This window comes from Sinocyclocheilus grahami, unplaced genomic scaffold (genome assembly GCF_001515645.1).
Source record: "Sinocyclocheilus grahami isolate Dianchi unplaced genomic scaffold, SAMN03320097.WGS_v1.1 scaffold95.1, whole genome shotgun sequence".
Classification (NCBI taxonomy): Eukaryota; Metazoa; Chordata; class Actinopteri; order Cypriniformes; family Cyprinidae; genus Sinocyclocheilus; species Sinocyclocheilus grahami.
The window spans coordinates 944622-966361 of record NW_015505274.1 but is presented as its reverse complement, the minus strand read 5'-3'; the positions used below and the strand labels follow the sequence as shown (position 1 = coordinate 966361).

The 21740-nt window shown below is 43.3% G+C and overlaps 1 protein-coding gene across 1 annotated transcript in view; it reads right to left on the bottom strand.

Moving 5' to 3' along the window:
* The window catches only part of LOC107587665 (pappalysin-1-like), a 120120-nt gene that overhangs the window by 18599 nt on the left and 79781 nt on the right, over positions 1-21740 (bottom strand). The window contains exons 14-19 of the mRNA XM_016275524.1: positions 16810-16978; positions 6222-6405; positions 5797-6004; positions 4529-4748; positions 3999-4146; positions 1892-2007 (exon numbers count right to left, since the gene is read on the bottom strand). Coding sequence (XP_016131010.1) covers positions 1892-2007; positions 3999-4146; positions 4529-4748; positions 5797-6004; positions 6222-6405; positions 16810-16978 — 1045 coding nt within the window. The remainder of the gene's footprint in view (positions 1-1891; positions 2008-3998; positions 4147-4528; positions 4749-5796; positions 6005-6221; positions 6406-16809; positions 16979-21740) is intronic.

Genomic DNA, 21740 nt, shown 5'->3' with positions numbered 1-21740 from the left:
TCCAGATATTCACTTCTCCTCATTTTGGATACGAATAAAACGTCAGGTCATGCATAGACTATCGATACTGTCTCTTTGAATTTAAATCTAGAAACCTCTATGTGAACACACCTGCCCGAAAAAAGTGCGGGGGACGAAATTACATTTCTTTAAAATTAAATATAATGTATAAAGCAATATAAACAAAAGTGCCTGTTCTCTTTCGTTCTTGCTGTTTGATTGGGAAAAGTTTAAAGGGCATCGAGGGGTCTTGTCTTTATGTTATCTGACTAAAAAATTATTACTTTGAACTTTTCTTATTACAGTATTTATTTTAAAAACTTTAAAAATATATATTTTAATAAAAGTGCCTTAAAAATAATTTTCACAACCCTGATAAAACAGGCTTATACTGATTTTCTCATCCTCCGATTTATAGGCTACTTATCAATCCTGTTTTTATCATCATTATAATTTAAAAAATGAATAAATTCAGAACAGGATTATAATATAATTCTATTTTAAATAAGACAGAAATATTTTTTCTACAACAACAACAGTAGTGTTTACAACAGCAAAACCACCATACCCTTTAAACTCAATAATAATAATAGGCCTAATTTAATTCCGTTTCTATTTTCAGAGTGATTAAGAGGTGCAAAGAAATATTAAACTTTTAAACTTAAAATGGTCTTTTCTGTTCTGTGTTTCTTTTTCAAAACTGCGTCACGGCATTTGCTGCTATCAATACAGAAGCATCCGTTTCGATACATGTCTCAGCAAGGAGCACAGCCCTATTAAAAGTCATGCTCCATGTGCCCCTTTTATACTTTGAGCACCTGCCCCTCCAAAGGTCTCTGCACAGCCCTGATTAAGGATGTAAATCACCATTAAACAAAATAAGAAGAAAGTAGAAGTATGCCATGCTGAGACAGTGGAACAGGTTTTGATGATATGTAATGCATATGAAAGAAAAAGGCAAAGTCTTAAAGAAGAATTACAATCTCTAGGAATAAAATAATTCACAATAAATAATATACTAAATGATGGTCCAAATGCAGGAAAACAAATGAGTGCAATCGTAAGATTTTTTAGGAATAGTAGATTTAAATACAGGATATGGGGATTACATGATAATCATAGAAATCATTCTCTTCAAACTCCATCACATGCCATGCTGCTTTTTAGCACTCGCTTCCATGGTAGCTTCTGGATTTGCCTCTTGGGGATGTCTTGTGTGTTGTTCATCATGAACATGTGCTGAGTTGACTGAACTTACTCCCAGATGCGTTTTTGGAACCAATAACCGTGACTAAGAAACATTTGTTAATCAACAGAGAGTTTGGGGTTTATGTGATGGTAAATTAACCCTGCTTTCTTATTCACAGAGAAAGGGCAAATGTCACCAGTGTGAATGAGCATGTGTGTGTGGTCCAGTCTATTTCAGTAAGGTAAACATAATGATGCATTGGATTTTATAACAGCCTACAGTAAAAATTTGTCATGCCCATTTTTGTTGTTAATGATCAATCTAGACATTAATCTGCATGCTTTAAGAAACAACTGCCAACTACTCTGGTGTGTTTACATCTTTAGGTGTTTATTTTGACTACTTTTAGTGCTTAGGTTACAACCTTTTGCTGAAATATCACACAGTAGATGATTTCTGAGAAGTTAAGTCATAATCATGAGTTAAAAAATACTCCATGGTGTTAAATATAGGTACTTATTTGTGAAAATGTTTGAAGGTTCAGCATGTACTTGACCAGGTCTCAAACATTTACCAAACAAATTCAGTGTAACATTCATCAAAAATATGGCAAAGTTTGGAATAGGAGATAAAACTAAGGAGACACAACATTTATGATAGTACAGTGAGCCCACCCAAATCTTATAATGTTTGTGCTCTCACCTTAACTTTGGGTGGGTTCCACCAGTGGTCTTTCATCACTGCTGCAACGCTCATGTTGCTGGGCAGGAGGGCCACACTGCTGCTAGCATCTCTACAGGCCACCTCACACTCCTTTCCTGTTGGGCATCATAGACAGGTGTTACTCATGACCATGGTATATTGATATCTGCTTCAGGGCAAATTAAATGTACCTTTCTGATCATTAAGAACGAGTGACAAGGTATCTGCAGGATTTTTAAGCTCAAATGTAAGACTTTTTAAGACCTGCACAAATAAAATTAATACCATATGTGCGGGGTAGGGCAATGTCTATGATAACATATTAAACTGTAAAAGGACTGTAAAAAGCATGATTTACAGTTTAGATACAGGTTTTCACAAAAACAAAAAGTTTTATAAAATGATCAACTTCATATTTCAGCCTTTAAACATTTTTAAGAAAATGGATGAGTCAAAAGTATCAATTATTATTTTAAACAATATCAATCGATTATTATATTAATTAAATAACAATGTATTTACTGTCTTAATTCATTTGATTTTTATGATGCATTATCTTTTTGTCGCTCCACCAGTTCACATTTACAACATTTAAAACATGGGATGATTTTCACTTTGGTCTGAACAGAAACAGCAGAACGGCTTATTGAAAATGCAAATTAATTCTCTGTCAGCAGGTGGAACAGCAAAAATATAGCAGTTTCCCTAGTAACCACAGTACACAAAGCAGCGCAGCACGTGACTTTGTAACGTGCAGCGTTAATATTTATTCAATGAAATCACAGCCTTTTGAAGTTCAATTGTCACATTAAGCCATATAGCAAATTCTTGTCTTTCCGTCCAGAAATTTAAGACCTCTTGAAATCATAATTAAGAATTTCTTGTACCATTTAAGACTTTTTGTGGCTTTAAATTTGATACAACTAAATTGAAGACTTTTTAAGGAACCGCGGAAACCCTGGAGTGAGTATTTTTAATTTCAAAACTAAAACGAATGACTTAAATACAAAATTGTATTCATTAATATATGTAGTCAAAATACATTAATCAAACATAATGAAGTTCACATTGTAAGGCATAAAACATACTTAACATAAGTATGCAAATGCAGATGTAAATGCTTGGCTAATGCAGTGCAAGTGTGCTGTCTTGTTTTACATACAAATACTTCTAAAACGTCTGTTCTTGTTTGTTCATTACTGTATTGGTGGTAACAAAAAGTAATTAATTGGCAAATTAAGTTTTCTAAAAATGTATGTCCCATTAAAAGAATGTCATTCAGGTACACTACTGTTTTAAGTTTGGGATTGGCATAATTCTTTATGTATTTTTAAAATCAAAAATAGAGTAAAAACCATAATATTGTGAAATATTATTGCAATTTAAAATAACAGTCTTCTATTTCAGTACTTTTTAAAATTTTATTTGATGACAAAGCTGAATTTTCAGCATCATTACTCCAGTCTTCAGTGTCACATGATCATTCAGAAATCATACTGATATGCTGATTTGGTGCTCAAGAAACATAATTAATGTTGAAAATAGTTGTGCTGCTTAATAATTTTGTGAAAACCATGACCCATTTTTCAGGATTCTTTGATCAAAAGAACAGCATTAATTTGAAACAGAAATCTTTTGTAGCATTATAAATGTCTTACTATCACTTTTGATTAATTTAATGCATCTCTTTAATTAAAAAAAAATACTATCCCCAAACTTTTGAACTATAGTGTAGCTAATAACGTGAGGATAGTTTAAATAACTTACACAGATTCTCTACAAACTGCTTCGTCAAGAATAATTAACCAGACAGATAAAACCTAGTGAGAGTTTATGTTATTAGCTAGCTACTATACTGCCCCACAAAGAGAATACACGTCAACCACATATTTAGTAAAAACTGAGTTATAACTAAAAATCAGCTCTCCAATACAATGTGACAGATGGGTTTGACTCAAAAAATCTCTGATTAAGACAGAATTTGAAATTACTCAAAAAAATGCTGTTGTAGTTACACTGCCCCTTGTGGCAATGTTGAGACTGCAGTGCATTCATGTGTGTGCAGTGTGTTTTAGGCCTAAGAAGTGAAAAGCAGATAGTCAGAGACCTATGCCATGTCCATCCTTGCAGTTGAGATGGATAGTTGGGCTGAGATTCTGCGGAAGGGAACACTGGCCTGTCAGGTTGGGGCAAAGACGGAAGGAACCGGTCCAGTTCCCATCCTTTCTGCATCGGATCACGTTGGTGAAAGGACCCTGGAGCATAGGCCAACATTTCTATTAATCATCATAAAAGAAGCTCACTAACCATCACCACATGGCAAAAAACATATGTGGTTGAATGTAAGGGTGGAGGCAAAGGATGGGCATGACCTCAAGGTTCAGTTGCCAAAATTACATATTAGAAGCTGTGTAACTGACAAATGAAACAAAGCATATGTAAGATCTGTCAGTCTACCAGTCATGCTGCTGATGAATAGCCAGAGGGACGACACAGAACAATCATGATGCTTAAAAGTGAGTGATAGGGTGCACATGATGAATGGAAGGTGCTGCAGACAGTAATGGGAAGTGATGGACTGAGATGTTGATGGAGGAAGAGAGAAAACGAGGAGAAGAGAGAGAGAACACGACAGACCTGCTTGCAGCGGCTGTGCTGTCTCACCGTGTGGTTAGCCCTGTTGCAGTCAATCCAGCAGTCGCTGTTGAACTGAAAGCCATTTGTGCACTTGTAGGTACCATGGAAAATGGGAGGAGGTGGCTCACATGTGACTGCCACACACTCACCCGACTGCCAGGTTCCATCCTCCGTACACTGCCGCTTAAATGCACGCCTGTGGTACATCACAGGCACTGACCTACAACACGTTCATTATCACAAAGACAGATAGATTCAGCAGAATTCTCTATCATAGTTTTTGAACATGCAAATGTTGGAATACATTGCACCACTTTTGCTCTGATTTGCAGTCTGAAAGAGTTGACGCTAGTTGCCGAAAGTCACAGTCTGCAGATTTTGGGTAGTGGGTGTTGACCGATTTCACACAAAATGATATAATGTATGATGGGGGCAGATTTTTTAGCTTCAGTCTATGGCATTCGTGATCTTCAGTTGTTTAGTGTATGAGATCTAGTGTTTTAAAATCTGTCCAGATTTTAAAAGTCGTGTAGTGTATTCCAACCTTAAAACAGCTTTTAATAATTCACTGTTCTTAGAATAAAATGTTCACAGACCACCCACAGTCCGTTCATGGACCATCTGATTAATACTGCACTTAAAACTGGCAAGCACTTTCCAAAATGACAAGCTCTAATCTGAATGGCTGCCTTTCAACAACTTCTGGGAGTCACGGTGCACAGGATTTTATCAGACACCAAATAAATATCCATCCATCCATCTATCCATTTTCCAAACCACTTGTCGTACGCGGGTCACAGGCCAAGTAAATATCCAAAGTAGAACATAAAATGACTGTATATCGCACTTTTCTGAATTACATGGAATATTTGTTACTAATTACTTTTGAACGCACAGAAATTCAGATCAAAGTCACATTTCCATTCATTTTGAGTTAAATGGCACATAAAAACCAAACACAATCGCTTCCTGTATAAATGGGTTGTTTTTGACCAGAACCATCTAAATTTGACATTTAAAGTGGACCAGATTTATGACTATAGTCTAATGTCTGGCTACACGTGGCTATGTGTGTAACTGACCAACAGGGTAAATAATGACTATGAATTTATCCAAGCTTTTAAACAATTGATACAGCCCTGAGTATTCAACTGCCACAACATGGATAGCTAAATCTGTAATGCAATAAACAAGAGGATGGTACAGTCTGAATATAGAACTCATTAAAGTTAAAGCTTATAATTATGCATGGTTTAGTGTTGTCTCACCTCTTGGGCTTGTCTGTGTGGGGCACATGGTAGCCAGGCTTGCACTTATACTTGCAGAAAGACCCAACTTTGAGGCCTGAGGCATTGCAGCGTTTGGTCTGCAGGACAGCGTTGGGTACAGGAGGAGGGACCGGACAGCGCAGCTCACAAAGAGCCTCGGGGAAGGACCACATGCCATCCTCCATACACGTCAGCACGTTATTACTGCCTGCGGAGACAAAAGGACAAAGAAACAGGACAAGTTGACCTCAGATTTAAAGTCAACCTACTTCAATTTGATGTAGAACACAGCACTGTTTTCTCAGTGTGCATTGTTTTATTTTTATTTTCTTGTAGTTGGTGTCAAAACCACATTTGGCATTTTACAGAGATGACCTTTCAATCCCAAGAGCCTTTAGTTTTAGGATGTGTCAGGATCTACCCACCCACAAGCTGAGCCGGCTCCCGGCATTGAAAAGTGCACTTCTTGCCGTAGGTGGTTCCTTCAGAGAACTCAAAGACAGCTGGGTGCACGTGGTACTTGTCAGGCCGCCCGCAGTCCACAGGTTCACAGGTCACCTGCTTGTTCCATTTCCCATCTGCGCAGGTGAGGGTCACTGTGGATTCAGACTGTCGAGAGGCAAAAACATGAAGGCAATAGTTCAAAACACGGGAAAAGAACATTTTGTTTTCTTTCGGTTAATTCACTGCAACCGCAACAATCCGTTAGACCAGACCATATCAAGTAATACACATCTGTTTCAATAACATTTTACACACTATATAGACATAAAAATACAACTAAATTAAATGTATTTATGTATTTCTTGGTGAAAGGAAGCAGTATAGGAAGCTAACAGTCTGAGTGGTTGATAATAAATGGCTCGGGTACAGCATATAAAGCTGTCAGAACTGAAGGCAGAGTGAGTCAGAGGTCATTTCTGCTGTTTTACTAAGTCATGTCTGACCTGTATGATGTCTCCAAAGACATCTGTGCTAGTAGCAGAGCCATGAAAACCCACACATACCAGACCCCCCATAAGAACAAAACAATTATACTTAGGGGGGTCGCAGGTTTTTTCAGAGAATTTTGTCGAATCACTGCCATGACATAACGTGACTTGTGCTTCAGTAGTGATTTGAATGATTTTCTGTCGGAAAACCCTGAACGCGTCCAAGTGCACCAAGCCCAGTTCCGTGAAAATGAGACTGACGAAGCAGATCCTCATTTTCAAATGAGAGTAAAGTTACAAATTGTCACGAAATCATGATTGTTCATACACTTACAGTAAATTACAATAACCTTTGTGCTGAACACTAACATTTATAACATACTAGCTGGTCTTTTTAAGGTAATGTTGACAGTAATAGTAGTACATAGTATTTAGTAGTAGTAGTAGTATTTCCCGCTCCTGTTATACATCCACAGGTAATTTTACTTGATGTATTACAAAAAGGATAAATTAATTTATTCCAGCATGAGAATGATCGCAGTCATAGAGAGTACGACTCCTTCATCTAACCAAAATAGACAATTGCATACTTCAAAAGGTGCATGAGAATATGCTAAAAAAATTCTGTGAGTCCTTACTCTTTCTTTCTCTGTCTCTCCTCACTCCGTCAAAATCCAGTTTATTTTGACTATTTAGTTGTCCTTGTCTCGAGTAATATGTAGGAACATTTACTGGCCTATTATTGACTCAATACATAAATCACTGATTATATTATCACAAAACCCTTACTATGCCTACAAACAACCAACAAATCAAACTTCACTGTGTACAAAGCAGGAATAACATTCGGGAATTTGTCACCAGCAGCACAGCACTGCATTCTTCTACTCAATGAATCTTCAAATGCATGAACCACGTAAAACGTTTTTGTTTTTATTACACGACAGCAAATTTAAAACTTCTCATAGCCAAAAAAATGTAAAATGAAATAATTGTGATCTAACATGATGTGGGTTATGGCATTGTTGTGCTTTTTGTGTGTGGTATTAAGCATTAAGTAAAAAGTGATGTTTAACATGAACCATACCCAATGGCTTGGACACGGCCGTAGGTGGGCTTACAGTCCAGACTGTTTTAATGAAGCACAGAATAAAACATGCACTTCTCCACAGATTTATCCTTTTGTTTATGACAAGTGATGAAAGCTGGTTGGTTCTAAAAAAAAAAAAAAAGATGTCAGCTATGTTTATTGAAACAATTTTTGTGAAGCCAAATAGTTTTTGCTGGCATGGCACAGATTATTGTGGCAAATGTTCTTTAACTTGCATCCACAAAACAAAACATCTAGATGTACGAACAGCGGTTTTGTTGCTGCTTTACTCTGACCCAGGCCACGTTTTTTTCTCTTGTCTCTTTTCTCTTTATTTGAAATTACAGATTTAAATGGTCTGGAATGTGGTGAGCTTATCTAATGTTCTCTACCCTCTCAGGAAATGTACCAGCACCTAAAACTGAGCAAAGCTGCGGGAAGCATTTGAAATGCAATCCAGACACAGTTACAAAACACTTTTTGCCCCCTTCTTTCCCTCTTCCTTTTCTTGCGCTGAAGCTCTTATTAAAAACAACTCACCATGGAAGTGTGATTCTTGAATATTTGAGGTGAATATCTGAAAACAAAACAAAACAACAAGAAAAAAGCAAAAGACATAAAACCAAAGTAAGCACAACAATGAATGAACTAAGCAAAGCAAAGCAAAACAAAACTAAATTAAACTAAGCAAAGCCAAAAGTTAAACTAAGCAAAACAAAATGAAAACAGAGAAAAAAACAAAAATAAAATACAAAAACTAAGTTAAAATAAACTAAGCAAAATAAATTAGGCAAAACTAAAATAAAGTGAAGCAAAAGCTAAAACTGAAAGCAAAAGACATAAAACCAAAGTAAGCACAACAATGAATGAACTAAGCAAAGCAAAGCAAAACAAAACTAAATTAAACTAAGCAAAGCCAAAAGTTAAACTAAGCAAAACAAAATGAAAACAGAGAAAAAAGTAAAAACAAAAATAAAATACAAAAACTAAGTTAAAATAAACTAAGCAAAATAAATTAGGCAAAACTAAAATAAAGTGAAGCAAAAGCTAAAACTGAAAAAAAACTAAGAAAAACAAATAAAAATAACAAAACAGAATGAAATGAATAACAAAGTAAAAAATAAAACCACTAAGCAAAGCAAAAACTAAACTGGACATAAAAACATCAAGACAAAAATAGCAAATAAAAAGTGAAGCAAAAGCTAAAAGTAAAAAACTAAGCAAAACAAAACAAAAAATGAAGCATAACTAAAATTAAACAAAACAAAACAATAAAAATATAGTAAAAAACTAACAAAAAACAACAACAACAACGAAGCATAGCAAAAACTACACTGAGCACAAGACAAAAAACAAAAAAGTATAAAACTAAATTAGGTAAAGCTAAAGCCAAAAAAAAAAAAAAAAGAGCAACACATCTGTTTATGAAAAGGTTTCTATTTGACTTTTTCATGTGAGGGCAGCAGTGTAATAAAAGACCTCATATCACTGGCTCAATAAAATCCCAAACAGAACGGCAGTCACAATCTACTCAACATCTCCCCCTAGGGTCAGAGAGGCTGCCATCTATGTCATAACAATGCCAAAGAGCGTGTTAGTCCAAATACCTGCCTTCTTTATAAAACTTGCGAGAGGCTACAGAAGTACATAAAAGTGTCATCTCGCTTTCCCTGCCCAGACATCTCTGGCTCTCTCAAAGCTCAATGGCAGTTTAGACACGAGGTTTATTAGCCGGCACTGGCTGCATTACAGGAGCAGTAAAAGAAATGACCACAGTCACATGGGCTGTGTGGGACGAAAAGGAAAACATAAACTGTTGTGGATGAACAGAAGAAAAACACACATTCAGGGGGCTGTTTAAATGCCCACCTGTATGGTACGTAATCCGTGTTGCATGCGCAAACGAAAGCCCACATAAACACACGCTGCTACTGCTTGGAAGTTATAACATGACGGGTCGTTCCTTGTGGTGAACATAGGGGAAGGGGACTGCCGTCACATCGGGGGGTGGCAAGTTGCGGAGGGGGGAGAGGGGTGTCTGCGTGCGGAGTTTCCTTCTTTTAAAACTTTACAGCTGCTGATTCCTCCTCCACTGAGTATTTAACTACCACTGACTACTGTGCCTAATTCAACACAGATGCCTCTGTTGGCTTTTCTTCTACACCCCAGCCCCATCCTGTGTTTCTCTCTCCGCGCACTCATACACGCACGCACGAATGCATAGTAACACACGTAAGCAACACACACACACACACACACAAACATGCATAAGTGCTTAAAAAAGAAAAAATTAAGAAAAACAGGGGGTAAAGCAAACCTCCAACTCTCCGCTTCCCTCTGCTCTGTTGAAATGTTGTTTGCCTAACAGTGATTTCAGGACATGCTCTGCTTTCAATAACACCTTGGCAAAAACAAGCGGCCGGCAGCCAGGAAGCTGCGGACACAAAGACATGACACTGTAGTGGTGCTTGTTGCTGTAGTTATCCGCTCCCAAAACTGTCCTCCGTTCATGATGGGTTGCGAGATCATAACCCTTGATGCTTGGCTTGGCCTGCAACCTTATAAACACACATTTATCTCTGTTTGTAACAGCTCCTAATGCTGTTTTTTTTGTTTTCTCAATAGGACCGTATTGGCACTCTCTCAGTGATGTTACAGTAACAGGTTAATGATGAAATGGCTAATTTGTCTCTGACTAAAGTCTTTAGGAACACACATTATGAGCTCCCTGGAGATGGCTGATAAGCTGTAATGACTGTGCTGGAATCAGCACTTTCACTCTGTAAATGTATCGCACTGCTGTCATCAGCTCTCCAGCTCACACGCAAGTGAGACTTGGAAATCCATCCAGGCCAATTTCTTTTAAATCTTTATATGGTCACATTTTTGCAGGGTAATCTCTGAAGCTGTCAAATTATCATTTCTAAACAAATGCCCATTTACAATCACGTGTATGTTTGATATTATTAATCTACTGTACACACCCACACAGTATGTCCAGATTTTAGATTTTTAATTTTATTTTTTTTCCACTCAAAATAGTTTCAAAGAAGCCATAGCAGCCAGGCTCAACTGTTGCTCATCTATGAAATCGATCAAATAATTTTTACTTTAACAAGTTTTTGATGATTATTTTGATTATGTTGTCCAAAACACAACATTTTTTGATGAAAATTAGAAATATTGTTTTGGCATCTAACTGAAAATAAATTGTTGAAGTTGTCTTGAAGTTGAAGTACTAAAACTTAAACTGAAATAAAAATAAAGTTAAATAGATAATTTAAACAATAATACAAAATTACAAAAGCACCTAACAAAACTATTAATACTTGAACTAAATTAAAATTAAAACTGCAAATATAAAACACTACAAAAAAATGACTTTCTTACTTTCTTACATTGGGGACGGTGGTTTCAGAAGCCATTGGGGAGATGTCTAGTACAGTTATGTAAGGTATGAGGTGTTTTTTCATAAAAATGGCCATAGCTGTTCCCCGAACTGTAACTGCCAATGGGGTAAGAAAAATAATCTTACATGAAAGGGAAAACAAGATTATTTTTCTTACCCCATTGGCAGATTTTTTCTTCTTCTTGTTTTAAGCAAAAACTAACAAAAAATTATTAATTTTTATTCAGAAAACAAGACTTAATATCTTAAGTCATTTTGCTTCTCAAGTAAATGGATATTGATTTAAGAATGTTTAAATATTTGTACTACAACACAAGGCAAAATACTAAGAAAATAATTTATATTATAATAATATCATTTTATAAATTGATATACATAATACTAAAATAATACTGCATCAAATGGGCCTGTTTTAAAACTTCACCCAATGCTAAACAATATCACAAAAGTCAGTGAGGTTTAGAAACTGCACAATGTGGGATTGTGGGTGCATTTTAAACAGATAAGCCATGGTGAAAGAAGGGTGAAGTTATTTCAAAACTCAGTATTTTTATTTAAATTTTACAGTGCAGTGCTGTAAATGTAGCACTACTACAGTTAGTTACGAAAACTCTCTTCCGTTACCTTACATAACTGAACTAGACATCTCCCCAATGGCCCCTGAAGCCCCCAACCCCGGACCCCAATGTGCACCGCTGTTAAATAAACCAAGCCCTCCCAAAAGCAGAGAAAAACCGTCTGCTGCCTTTCCTTCCAAATGCGTAATAACTCACAGGCCAAGCTTCTCAGTCGACTGCGGCTGCTGGCAGAAACCCACCCAACATACAGTAGAGCCCAAGTGCTTACAAAGAACACATAGCACTTTCTCGTCTTTTCTTTTTTATGTTCGCATTTTCCCTTTTCTTTCTTCCCCTTGTTCTCCTTCTGTCAATATCACAAGAGAACAAGCGCTGGAAAACAGAACAGAGTTGTTTTTGAAAGACCAGAGCTGCAAATGGCCCAAAACGGTCTTTGTGAATGGGTGGGGTGAAGGATGGCCGAGGGTTTGTGGAGTTAGTACAGTGCCAAACACTTGGCCAGTGGAGTGGGGTAAAGGACTGGCCTTTTGTGTGGGGGACCGGGGTCAACTGGGTTGCAGTAATCACTGCTCGTTACTTAGCGAGGGTGTACTGGGCCTGCAGATCTGCAGTGCTGCTGATCCGTGGCTGTGCCTTAAACAGAGTCTTCTGGGAGTGCGGTGATGGTTAAGCATGGTGCTCCACTGTTTTGAAGTCAAATAGACTTGAACAAATTGCATCCTGACTGACTGCACTCTGACACTTTCTTCACACGTTCAAGCAGCAGTGAACCAAAAAATGCAAGCGCAATTAACAGATGTGCAAGGCACACACACACACAAGACACAAGCACACCCTCGTGATCACATATGCATGCCGACAAACACCAGACAGAGCCTTATGAGACTTGTGAATGGAAACCAATGATTTGCTAGATATAAGGCAAAAAGAGTTAACTAGTGAACTGTTCGACTGCATCAGATCTTGTACCTGAATCTGAAGCTGAAAGGTGAATACAAGTAAATGACTCACTTTTTGTAATTTATCTCAATACTTTACCTGTATTCACCCTAATTAAACACGAGTCAATGGTTGAATTCAAAGTCAGTGAATCCTATCATGTTCAACTCAAAATAAGGAAAGTAATCAAGACATGAGTTTAATATTTTTGTGGAACATGTCATACATTTTTTGTTAGGATTCTTTGATGAATATAAAGTTTACTTGAAACATATATTTGAAACAGAAATCTTTTTTAACATTATAAATATATTTACTGTCACTAGTAAATATTGTCACTAGTAAATTAGATCAATTTAATATGCTCTTGCTGAATAAGAGTAAAACAAATCCTAATAAAAAAATATATATAACTAAAGTCAACAAATCCTTGTTAAGCAGCAAAACTTTTCAACATGGATATTAATAAAAAATGTTTCTTGAGCACCAAAGAAATTAATAAATGCAACTGCCTTTATTAGTACTATTACAGAAAAAAAAATTAACTGTCACAATTATTTTTAAATTATTCATTACAAAGAACTATACAAAAGTATCAAGTTTGATTGGGAATATCCAAAAGCAGGACAACCCCACTGATGTTTAAGTACAAAAGGATGCAGCCATATGCTGAGGGGGAAAAAAGAGGCATGTTTGTGTTAGCCTGACAGTGATTTCTGGAAGGAAACTTAATTTACATCACTCACAGTTGACTGTTGAGGTTGCCGTTCAGTCAAACTGTTTTCTAGCCTATTACAATAACAACAACAACAACAAAAATCCCTTCCAGTCAGAGGGGAGGCAGAGAGTGAGAGTAATGTTTATGAAAAATCTACAGCTTCTCTTTTATTTGAGCCACATGGACCATTTCAGCAGTTCCAGGCAGAGAGGCATAAAAACAACATCAAGCCAATAACAGAGAGCCCACTGGCCTGAGCGCCAGCTATTGTGACCATTCACTTACCGTCTCACAGTTTGGTTAGCAAAACCTACGTGAGCCATAAATCTTTACTGCTACTTTCTCTCTATGTGGTCAGGGCATGAGTCAATGATTATTGTTTAATGTAATATAAACCGCTGTGTGTGCACACGAGTGTGCATGTGTATGTTTGTGTTGTGTGCTCTCTGAAACCTGGTCAAAATACTTGGCAAAAAATGTAAGACATTTTAGTGCAGGATAAAAAAACAGAGAGTAAGCACACACACACACACACAGTGTAACATCCACAAATACACATTCAAAAAGCAATGAACAAGACTGTATTACCTGTGTTTTAATGATATCATCATCTCGGTGTATCTTCAGTGTATATCCTCGGTTGCAGGTGATAGTGCAGCGAGCTCCATTGAAGTATCCAGGACTATTGCACTTCATCTCCACATTACTGACCATCGGCTTCTGACATTCAGTGGCGTCACACGAATAATGAACGCAACTGAGGGATTACAGAAAGAACTTACATTATGACAATGTGAAACGTCTCCATCCCTGAAGGAGGGAATGGAGACGTCACGTCAGTGACCAACGAATTGGGATATCGCTTAGAGAGACCAATCCACTTCGAGTGCAAACTAAACGAGCCAATGCACATTGGCATTTGATGATTGCATCCAGCTGCCGCTGATCACAGCGTGAGCATAAAAAGGCAGCCGGTGCAACGCATACCAGGTTTTCGCTGAGGAGCCGAGCCGGTGACCCGGCCACTCAGCGGTGGTACAACAGCAGTGGCGTCTCCGTTCCCTCCTTCAGGGAACGAGAGTTACATACGAAACCGAGAAGTTCCCTTTCAGTGGGTCACTCCGAGTCATGTCAGTCCATGGATGCTGCCCCTTCCAGTGTCTTCCAGATTAAAGGTGATTGTAACCCTCATGGAAATGGCAGAAGTCTGCCGGGGAAACACGGGCTCTGAGGCTATACCGTGGACTTTACACATATGGGAACCACTTAGGCCTCTACATATGGAACCCAGCCCTCTACCGGTTCTCACGGATTCAGCGAGTAAGGGCCTGGCGCCGGACGTTCCGCCACGTCTGGCTGCTGAGGGAACGGAGGAGCTCGACAGGGCCTACAGTATGGACACTCTGGAGCAGTTTTAGCAAGCCGACACTAAACTTGGGCCTCTCAACACCTCTACCCGTTTGAGGTGAGAACACAGGAGGATACTGGCTCCACACGAAGGCTATAGAATCTAGCGAATGTGTTGGGGGTCGCCCAGCCCGCAGCTCTACAAATATCTGTCAGCACCAAGGAGGATGCAACACTCCTAGTAGAGTGAGCTTGCAACCTGAACGGGCAGGGCACACCCTGTGCCTGATAAGCCAGGGTGATGGCATCCACAATCCAGTGGGCCATCCTCTGCTTAGAGATGGCATTCCCCTTCTGCCGGCCTCCGTAACAGACAAAGAGCTGGTCTGAGGTCCTAAGACTTTGTGTCCGGTCTACGTAGCATCTCAAGACTCGGACGGGACAGAGCAAAGCTAGGGCTGGGTCTGCCTCCTCGGGGGCAGCGCTTGCAGGCTCACCACCTGATCCCTGATGGGAGTAGTGGGAACCTTGGGCACATAGCCGGGCCGGGGCCTCAGGATTATCTGGGAGTCAGCTGGCCCAAACTCTAGGCACGAATCGTCAACCGAAAATGCGTGCAGGTCCCCTACCCTCTTGATGGAGGCCAGTGCAAGCAGGAGCAGAGTTTTCATTGAAAGAAACTTTAGCTCGACTGACTGCAAAGGCTCAAATGGGCCCTGCTGTAGCGCTTTGAGCACTAGAGACAGGTCCCAAGAGGGTATAGAGGAGGGCCAGGGAGGATTTAACCTTCTCGCCCCCCTAAGGGACCTGATGACCAGATCATGCTTCCCTACCGACTTCCCTTAAACGGGGTCATGGTTAGCAGCAATCGCAGCGACATAGACTTTAAGGGTGGAGGGAGACAGCCTTCGCTCCAACCCTTGCTGCAAAAAGGAAAGCACGAGCCCGATCGGGCATCTCCGGAGGACGAGAAGAACACCACTCAATGAACAGGTTCCACTTCAAGGCATAAGCGTGTCTCATAGACGGTGCTCTCACCGAAGTGATGGTGTCAACTACCTCTTGGGGTAGGTCACCAAAAACCTCCAACCAGACATGAAGTTTTCAGAGGTCTGGACGCGGGTGCCACAGGGTGCCCCGTCTCTGAGTCAGTAGATCCTTCCTCAGAGGAATCTGCCAGGGAGGGGCAGTCGCGAGGAGCATTAGTTTGGGGAACCAAGTCCGAGTGGGCCAATATGGCGCCACAAGCAGGATCTGCACAGCGTCTGTGAGAAAAGGCTCACTGGGGGAAACGCATACTTGTGCAGGCCCCGCGGCCAGCTGTGTGCCAGTGCGTCCATGCCGAGTGTTCCCTCATTCAGGGAGTAGAATAACTGGCAGTGAGAGGTTTCTGGAGAGGTAAACAGGTCTACCTGAGAGGCTCGTCTCCAGAACAGCTGGGCTGTGTGGGGATGGAGTCTCCATTCTCCCGGGAGCGTAGCTCGTGACAGCTCGTTGGCCGTACGGTTGAGCAGACCTGGAATGTGAATGGCACGAAATTACCTCAGAACCTTCTGACTCCAAAGGAGGAGGTGGTGGGCGAGTTGCGACATGCAGACCATTTCAGCAGTTCCAGGCAGAGAGGCATAAAAACAACATCAAGCCAATAACAGAGAGCCCACTGGCCTGAGCGCCAGCTATTGTGACCATTCACTTACCGTCTCACAGTTTGGTTAGCAAAACCTACGTGAGCCATAAATCTTTACTGCTACTTTCTCTCTATGTGGTCAGGGCATGAGTCAATGATTATTGTTTAATGTAATATAAACCGCTGTGTGTGCACACGAGTGTGCATGTGTATGTTTGTGTTGTGTGCTCTCTGAAACCTGGTCAAAATACTTGGCAAAAAATGTAAGACATTTTAGTGCAGGATAAAAAAACAGAGAGTAAGCACACACACACACACACAGTGTAACATCCACAAATACACATTCAAAAAGCAATGAACAAGACTGTATTACCTGTGTTTTAATGATATCATCATCTCGGTGTATCTTCAGTGTATATCCTCGGTTGCAGGTGATAGTGCAGCGAGCTCCATTGAAGTATCCAGGACTATTGCACTTCATCTCCACATTACTGACCATCGGCTTCTGACATTCAGTGGCGTCACACGAATAATGAACGCAACTGAGGGATTACAGAAAGAACTTACATTATGACAATGTGAAACGTCTCCATCCCTGAAGGAGGGAATGGAGACGTCACGTCAGTGACCAACGAATTGGGATATCGCTTAGAGAGACCAATCCACTTCGAGTGCAAACTAAACGAGCCAATGCACATTGGCATTTGATGATTGCATCCAGCTGCCGCTGATCACAGCGTGAGCATAAAAAGGCAGCCGGTGCAACGCATACCAGGTTTTCGCTGAGGAGCCGAGCCGGTGACCCGGCCACTCAGCGGTGGTACAACAGCAGTGGCGTCTCCGTTCCCTCCTTCAGGGAACGAGAGTTACATACGAAACCGAGAAGTTCCCTTTCAGTGGGTCACTCCGAGTCATGTCAGTCCATGGATGCTGCCCCTTCCAGTGTCTTCCAGATTAAAGGTGATTGTAACCCTCATGGAAATGGCAGAAGTCTGCCGGGGAAACACGGGCTCTGAGGCTATACCGTGGACTTTACACATATGGGAACCACTTAGGCCTCTACATATGGAACCCAGCCCTCTACCGGTTCTCACGGATTCAGCGAGTAAGGGCCTGGCGCCGGACGTTCCGCCACGTCTGGCTGCTGAGGGAACGGAGGAGCTCGACAGGGCCTACAGTATGGACACTCTGGAGCAGTTTTAGCAAGCCGACACTAAACTTGGGCCTCTCAACACCTCTACCCGTTTGAGGTGAGAACACAGGAGGATACTGGCTCCACACGAAGGCTATAGAATCTAGCGAATGTGTTGGGGGTCGCCCAGCCCGCAGCTCTACAAATATCTGTCAGCACCAAGGAGGATGCAACACTCCTAGTAGAGTGAGCTTGCAACCTGAACGGGCAGGGCACACCCTGTGCCTGATAAGCCAGGGTGATGGCATCCACAATCCAGTGGGCCATCCTCTGCTTAGAGATGGCATTCCCCTTCTGCCGGCCTCCGTAACAGACAAAGAGCTGGTCTGAGGTCCTAAGACTTTGTGTCCGGTCTACGTAGCATCTCAAGACTCGGACGGGACAGAGCAAAGCTAGGGCTGGGTCTGCCTCCTCGGGGGCAGCGCTTGCAGGCTCACCACCTGATCCCTGATGGGAGTAGTGGGAACCTTGGGCACATAGCCGGGCCGGGGCCTCAGGATTATCTGGGAGTCAGCTGGCCCAAACTCTAGGCACGAATCGTCAACCGAAAATGCGTGCAGGTCCCCTACCCTCTTGCAGTGCAAGCGTGCAAGCAGGAGCAGAGTTTTCATTGAAAGAAACTTTAGCTCGACTGACTGCAAAGGCTCAAATGGGCCGCGCTTTGAGAGGAGGGCCAGGGAGGATTTAACCTTCTCGCCCCCCTAAGGGACCTGATGACCAGATCATGCTTCCCTACCGACTTCCCTTAAACGGGGTCATGGTTAGCAGCAATCGCAGCGACATAGACTTTAAGGGTGGAGGGAGACAGCCTTCGCTCCAACCCTTGCTGCAAAAAGGAAAGCACGAGCCCGATCGGGCATCTCCGGAGGACGAGAAGAACACCACTCAATGAACAGGTTCCACTTCAAGGCATAAGCGTGTCTCATAGACGGTGCTCTCACCGAAGTGATGGTGTCAACTACCTCTTGGGGTAGGTCACCAAAAACCTCCAACCAGACATGAAGTTTTCAGAGGTCTGGACGCGGGTGCCACAGGGTGCCCCGTCTCTGAGTCAGTAGATCCTTCCTCAGAGGAATCTGCCAGGGAGGGGCAGTCGCGAGGAGCATTAGTTTGGGGAACCAAGTCCGAGTGGGCCAATATGGCGCCACAAGCAGGATCTGCACAGCGTCTGTGAGAAAAGGCTCACTGGGGGAAACGCATACTTGTGCAGGCCCCGCGGCCAGCTGTGTGCCAGTGCGTCCATGCCGAGTGTTCCCTCATTCAGGGAGTAGAATAACTGGCAGTGAGAGGTTTCTGGAGAGGTAAACAGGTCTACCTGAGAGGCTCCGAAACGTCTCCAAAACAGCTGGACTGTCTGGGGATGGAGTCTCCATTCTCCCGGGAGCGTAGCTCGTGACAGCTCGTTGGCCGTACGGTTGAGCAGACCTGGAATGTGAATGGCACGAAATTACCTCAGAACCTTCTGACTCCAAAGGAGGAGGTGGTGGGCGAGTTGCGACATGCAACGGGAGCACAGACCACCTTGTCAGTTGATGTACGCAACGGTCGCCGTGTTGTCCGTTTGGACCAGCACATGCTTGCCTCGCCATGCTAACCCATCCTCTGTGAGGTGTGCTGTCTGTTCGACCGAATCCAACTTCTTACCGAGAAAAGAGATCCTCTGCGTCGGGGAGAGTTTGCTCTTTTCCCAGTTGACCTGAAGGCCCAACCGGTTGAGGTGCAAAAGCACCAAGTCCCTGTGAGCACACAACTGATACTGAGACTGAGCTAGTATGAGCCAGTCATTGAGGTAGTTGGGAATGCGAACGCCCTGTTCTCTCAGGGGAACAAGGGATGCCTCCACAACTTACGTGAAGACACTGGGTGACAGGGACAGCCCGGAGGGCAGGACCTCGTACTGATATGCTCGTCCTTCGAACGCGAACCGCAGAAATGGTCTGTGGCGCAGAAGGATCGACACATGAAAGAACGCATCCTTCAGGTTGATTGCTTCAAACCAATCTCGTGGACGGATGCACCCGAAGATGTGTTTCTGCATCAACATCTCGAACGGTAACCTGGCAAAGGGTCCAGTTCAAGGTCGTAACCCACCGCCTTTCTTGGGTACAATGAAATAAGGGCCGTAAAACCCTGTATTCATATCGGCTGGATGGACCGGCTCTATCACATCCTTCACCAGTAGGACTACGATCTCCGCACGCAAGACAGGAGCATCGGCTGCCTTCACTGTCATGAAGCGGATGCCACTGAACTTGGGGGGATGCCAGGCGAACTGAATCGCATAGCCGAGGCTGATGGTCCGCAGAAGCCAATGAGACGGTTTGGGTAGCGCTAGCCGTGCACCCAGATACCGTGCAAGCAGGACCAGCGGAACCACCGCCGTACCCGCAGTGGGGCAGTAAGGTGGAACGCAGGGACCCAACTCGGGCGGCTTGTGAGCGGACCGAAGAGGGGTCTGAGTGTGCGGTGCAATGCTTACGTGGTTCCACAGTTTGGCAGAGGGTGCATGAGTAGGGCCTTTTTTGACGCTGTTGAACTGCCCGCTGCTGCCTGCTGGCGATGGAGGATGAGTGTGGTCCTGTGCTGGTCCGTCCACGACTCTCCATGCCCTCCTGGGACCCAGGGACTCTCTAGAGATTTTCCAGATTCTCCACCTGGCCCTCCGGGGGAGGGAGAGGTGCCTTCACCATCCCCCATCCCCCCAAAGAGCAGCTTCCTCCCTCTCCGGGTCACTCGTGCCTCTTGCTCTTTCGCTCAGCGCCAGGTTTGACGGGGGCCTGGATGGGTGGGGCGGCCTGCCTACGCCCAGCTCCACGGCGCCGCTTGCTGAAGGCTGCTGCGGATGCGGCACGGGAGCAGGTGGATGCAGGGGGCCGCCCACGGCGACGAGCAGGCTGGGGCGCTGCAGCTGGCGGACGGGTGGAGGCAGCAGCTGCCCGGACGGGGGGAGGCAGCAGCTGCCCGCCGGGGCAGGGTGTGGCGCCCCGCCTCAGTCTGCTTCTGTGCAGCCGAGAGCTGCTGGGCCAAGCTCTCGACCGCGTCGCACAGGGGCATTAAGAAACCCAACTTTGTCGGCATGTGGACATCACATGACCCAGTGAACTCACGGTGACCTTCGTCGCTCGGAGCGCGAGGCCAGTAGCGGTTCGGAGCTCTTTCAGAACTTTCAGATCATGACCACCCTCGTGCAGGTCCCTCAGTGCCTTGGCCTGATGAACCTGCAGTAACGCTGTAGCATGTAAGGCGGAGGCAGCTTCTCCACAGGCCGTATAAGCATCGCCGGACAGGCCAGACGAGTACCTACAGACCCGGGAGGGGAGACACGGTTCGCCCTGCCAGGTGGAGGCAGTGTTAGGACACAATTGCATTGCAACTGACCACTCCACCGTGGGGACCCTTGTATACCGTCGAGGGTGGTGAGGGAGGAGGAACCAGCAGGTCAGTTTCCGGAAGTAAAAGGTGCCGTCCATGACCTGGTGAGCCTCTCATGCATCTCCAGGAAGAAAGGCACTGAGGCGGGGTGCTGAGAACCAGTGCGAGCCACCCCGAGAAACCAATCGTCCAACCTCGAGGGCCCGGAACGCAGTGGAGGTTTCCACTCGAGCCCTACCCTCTCGGCGGTCCGGGAAAGCATAGCCGACATCTCTGTATTCGATTAAGGCCTTGCCACCATCCCGGAGGGTGGCAGCGCAGCCGAATCTTCCTCTTCAGAGAGCTTTCCCTCCGATGCAGTGATCGACATCCGGTCGTCGGGAGGAGCACTGAAGGATACCGCTGGAACGCTCTTTGAAGAGGGCCCAGCACGTTCCTTTGGCGGCTCAACTGGTTGTGAAGCGCTTAAGGAGCGATGGTCCCCCGAGGGTTGGTTCCCTGAGGGGTTTGCCACCACTGTAACCCTCAGACCACCCGTGCTACTGCCCGAAGTAGTCCATACCTGGCTGCCACCAGGACGAACACTAGATCGCGGCAGAGGCAACGGAGATCCGCCCCCCTGGAGGAAATGGAGCCTGGCCCGCAGCTCCGAGATGATCATCTTCCCGCAATGGGAACATGACTCAGCCGCGAACGCTACCTCAGCGTGTTTAATGCCCAGACACGTGAGGCAGCGATCG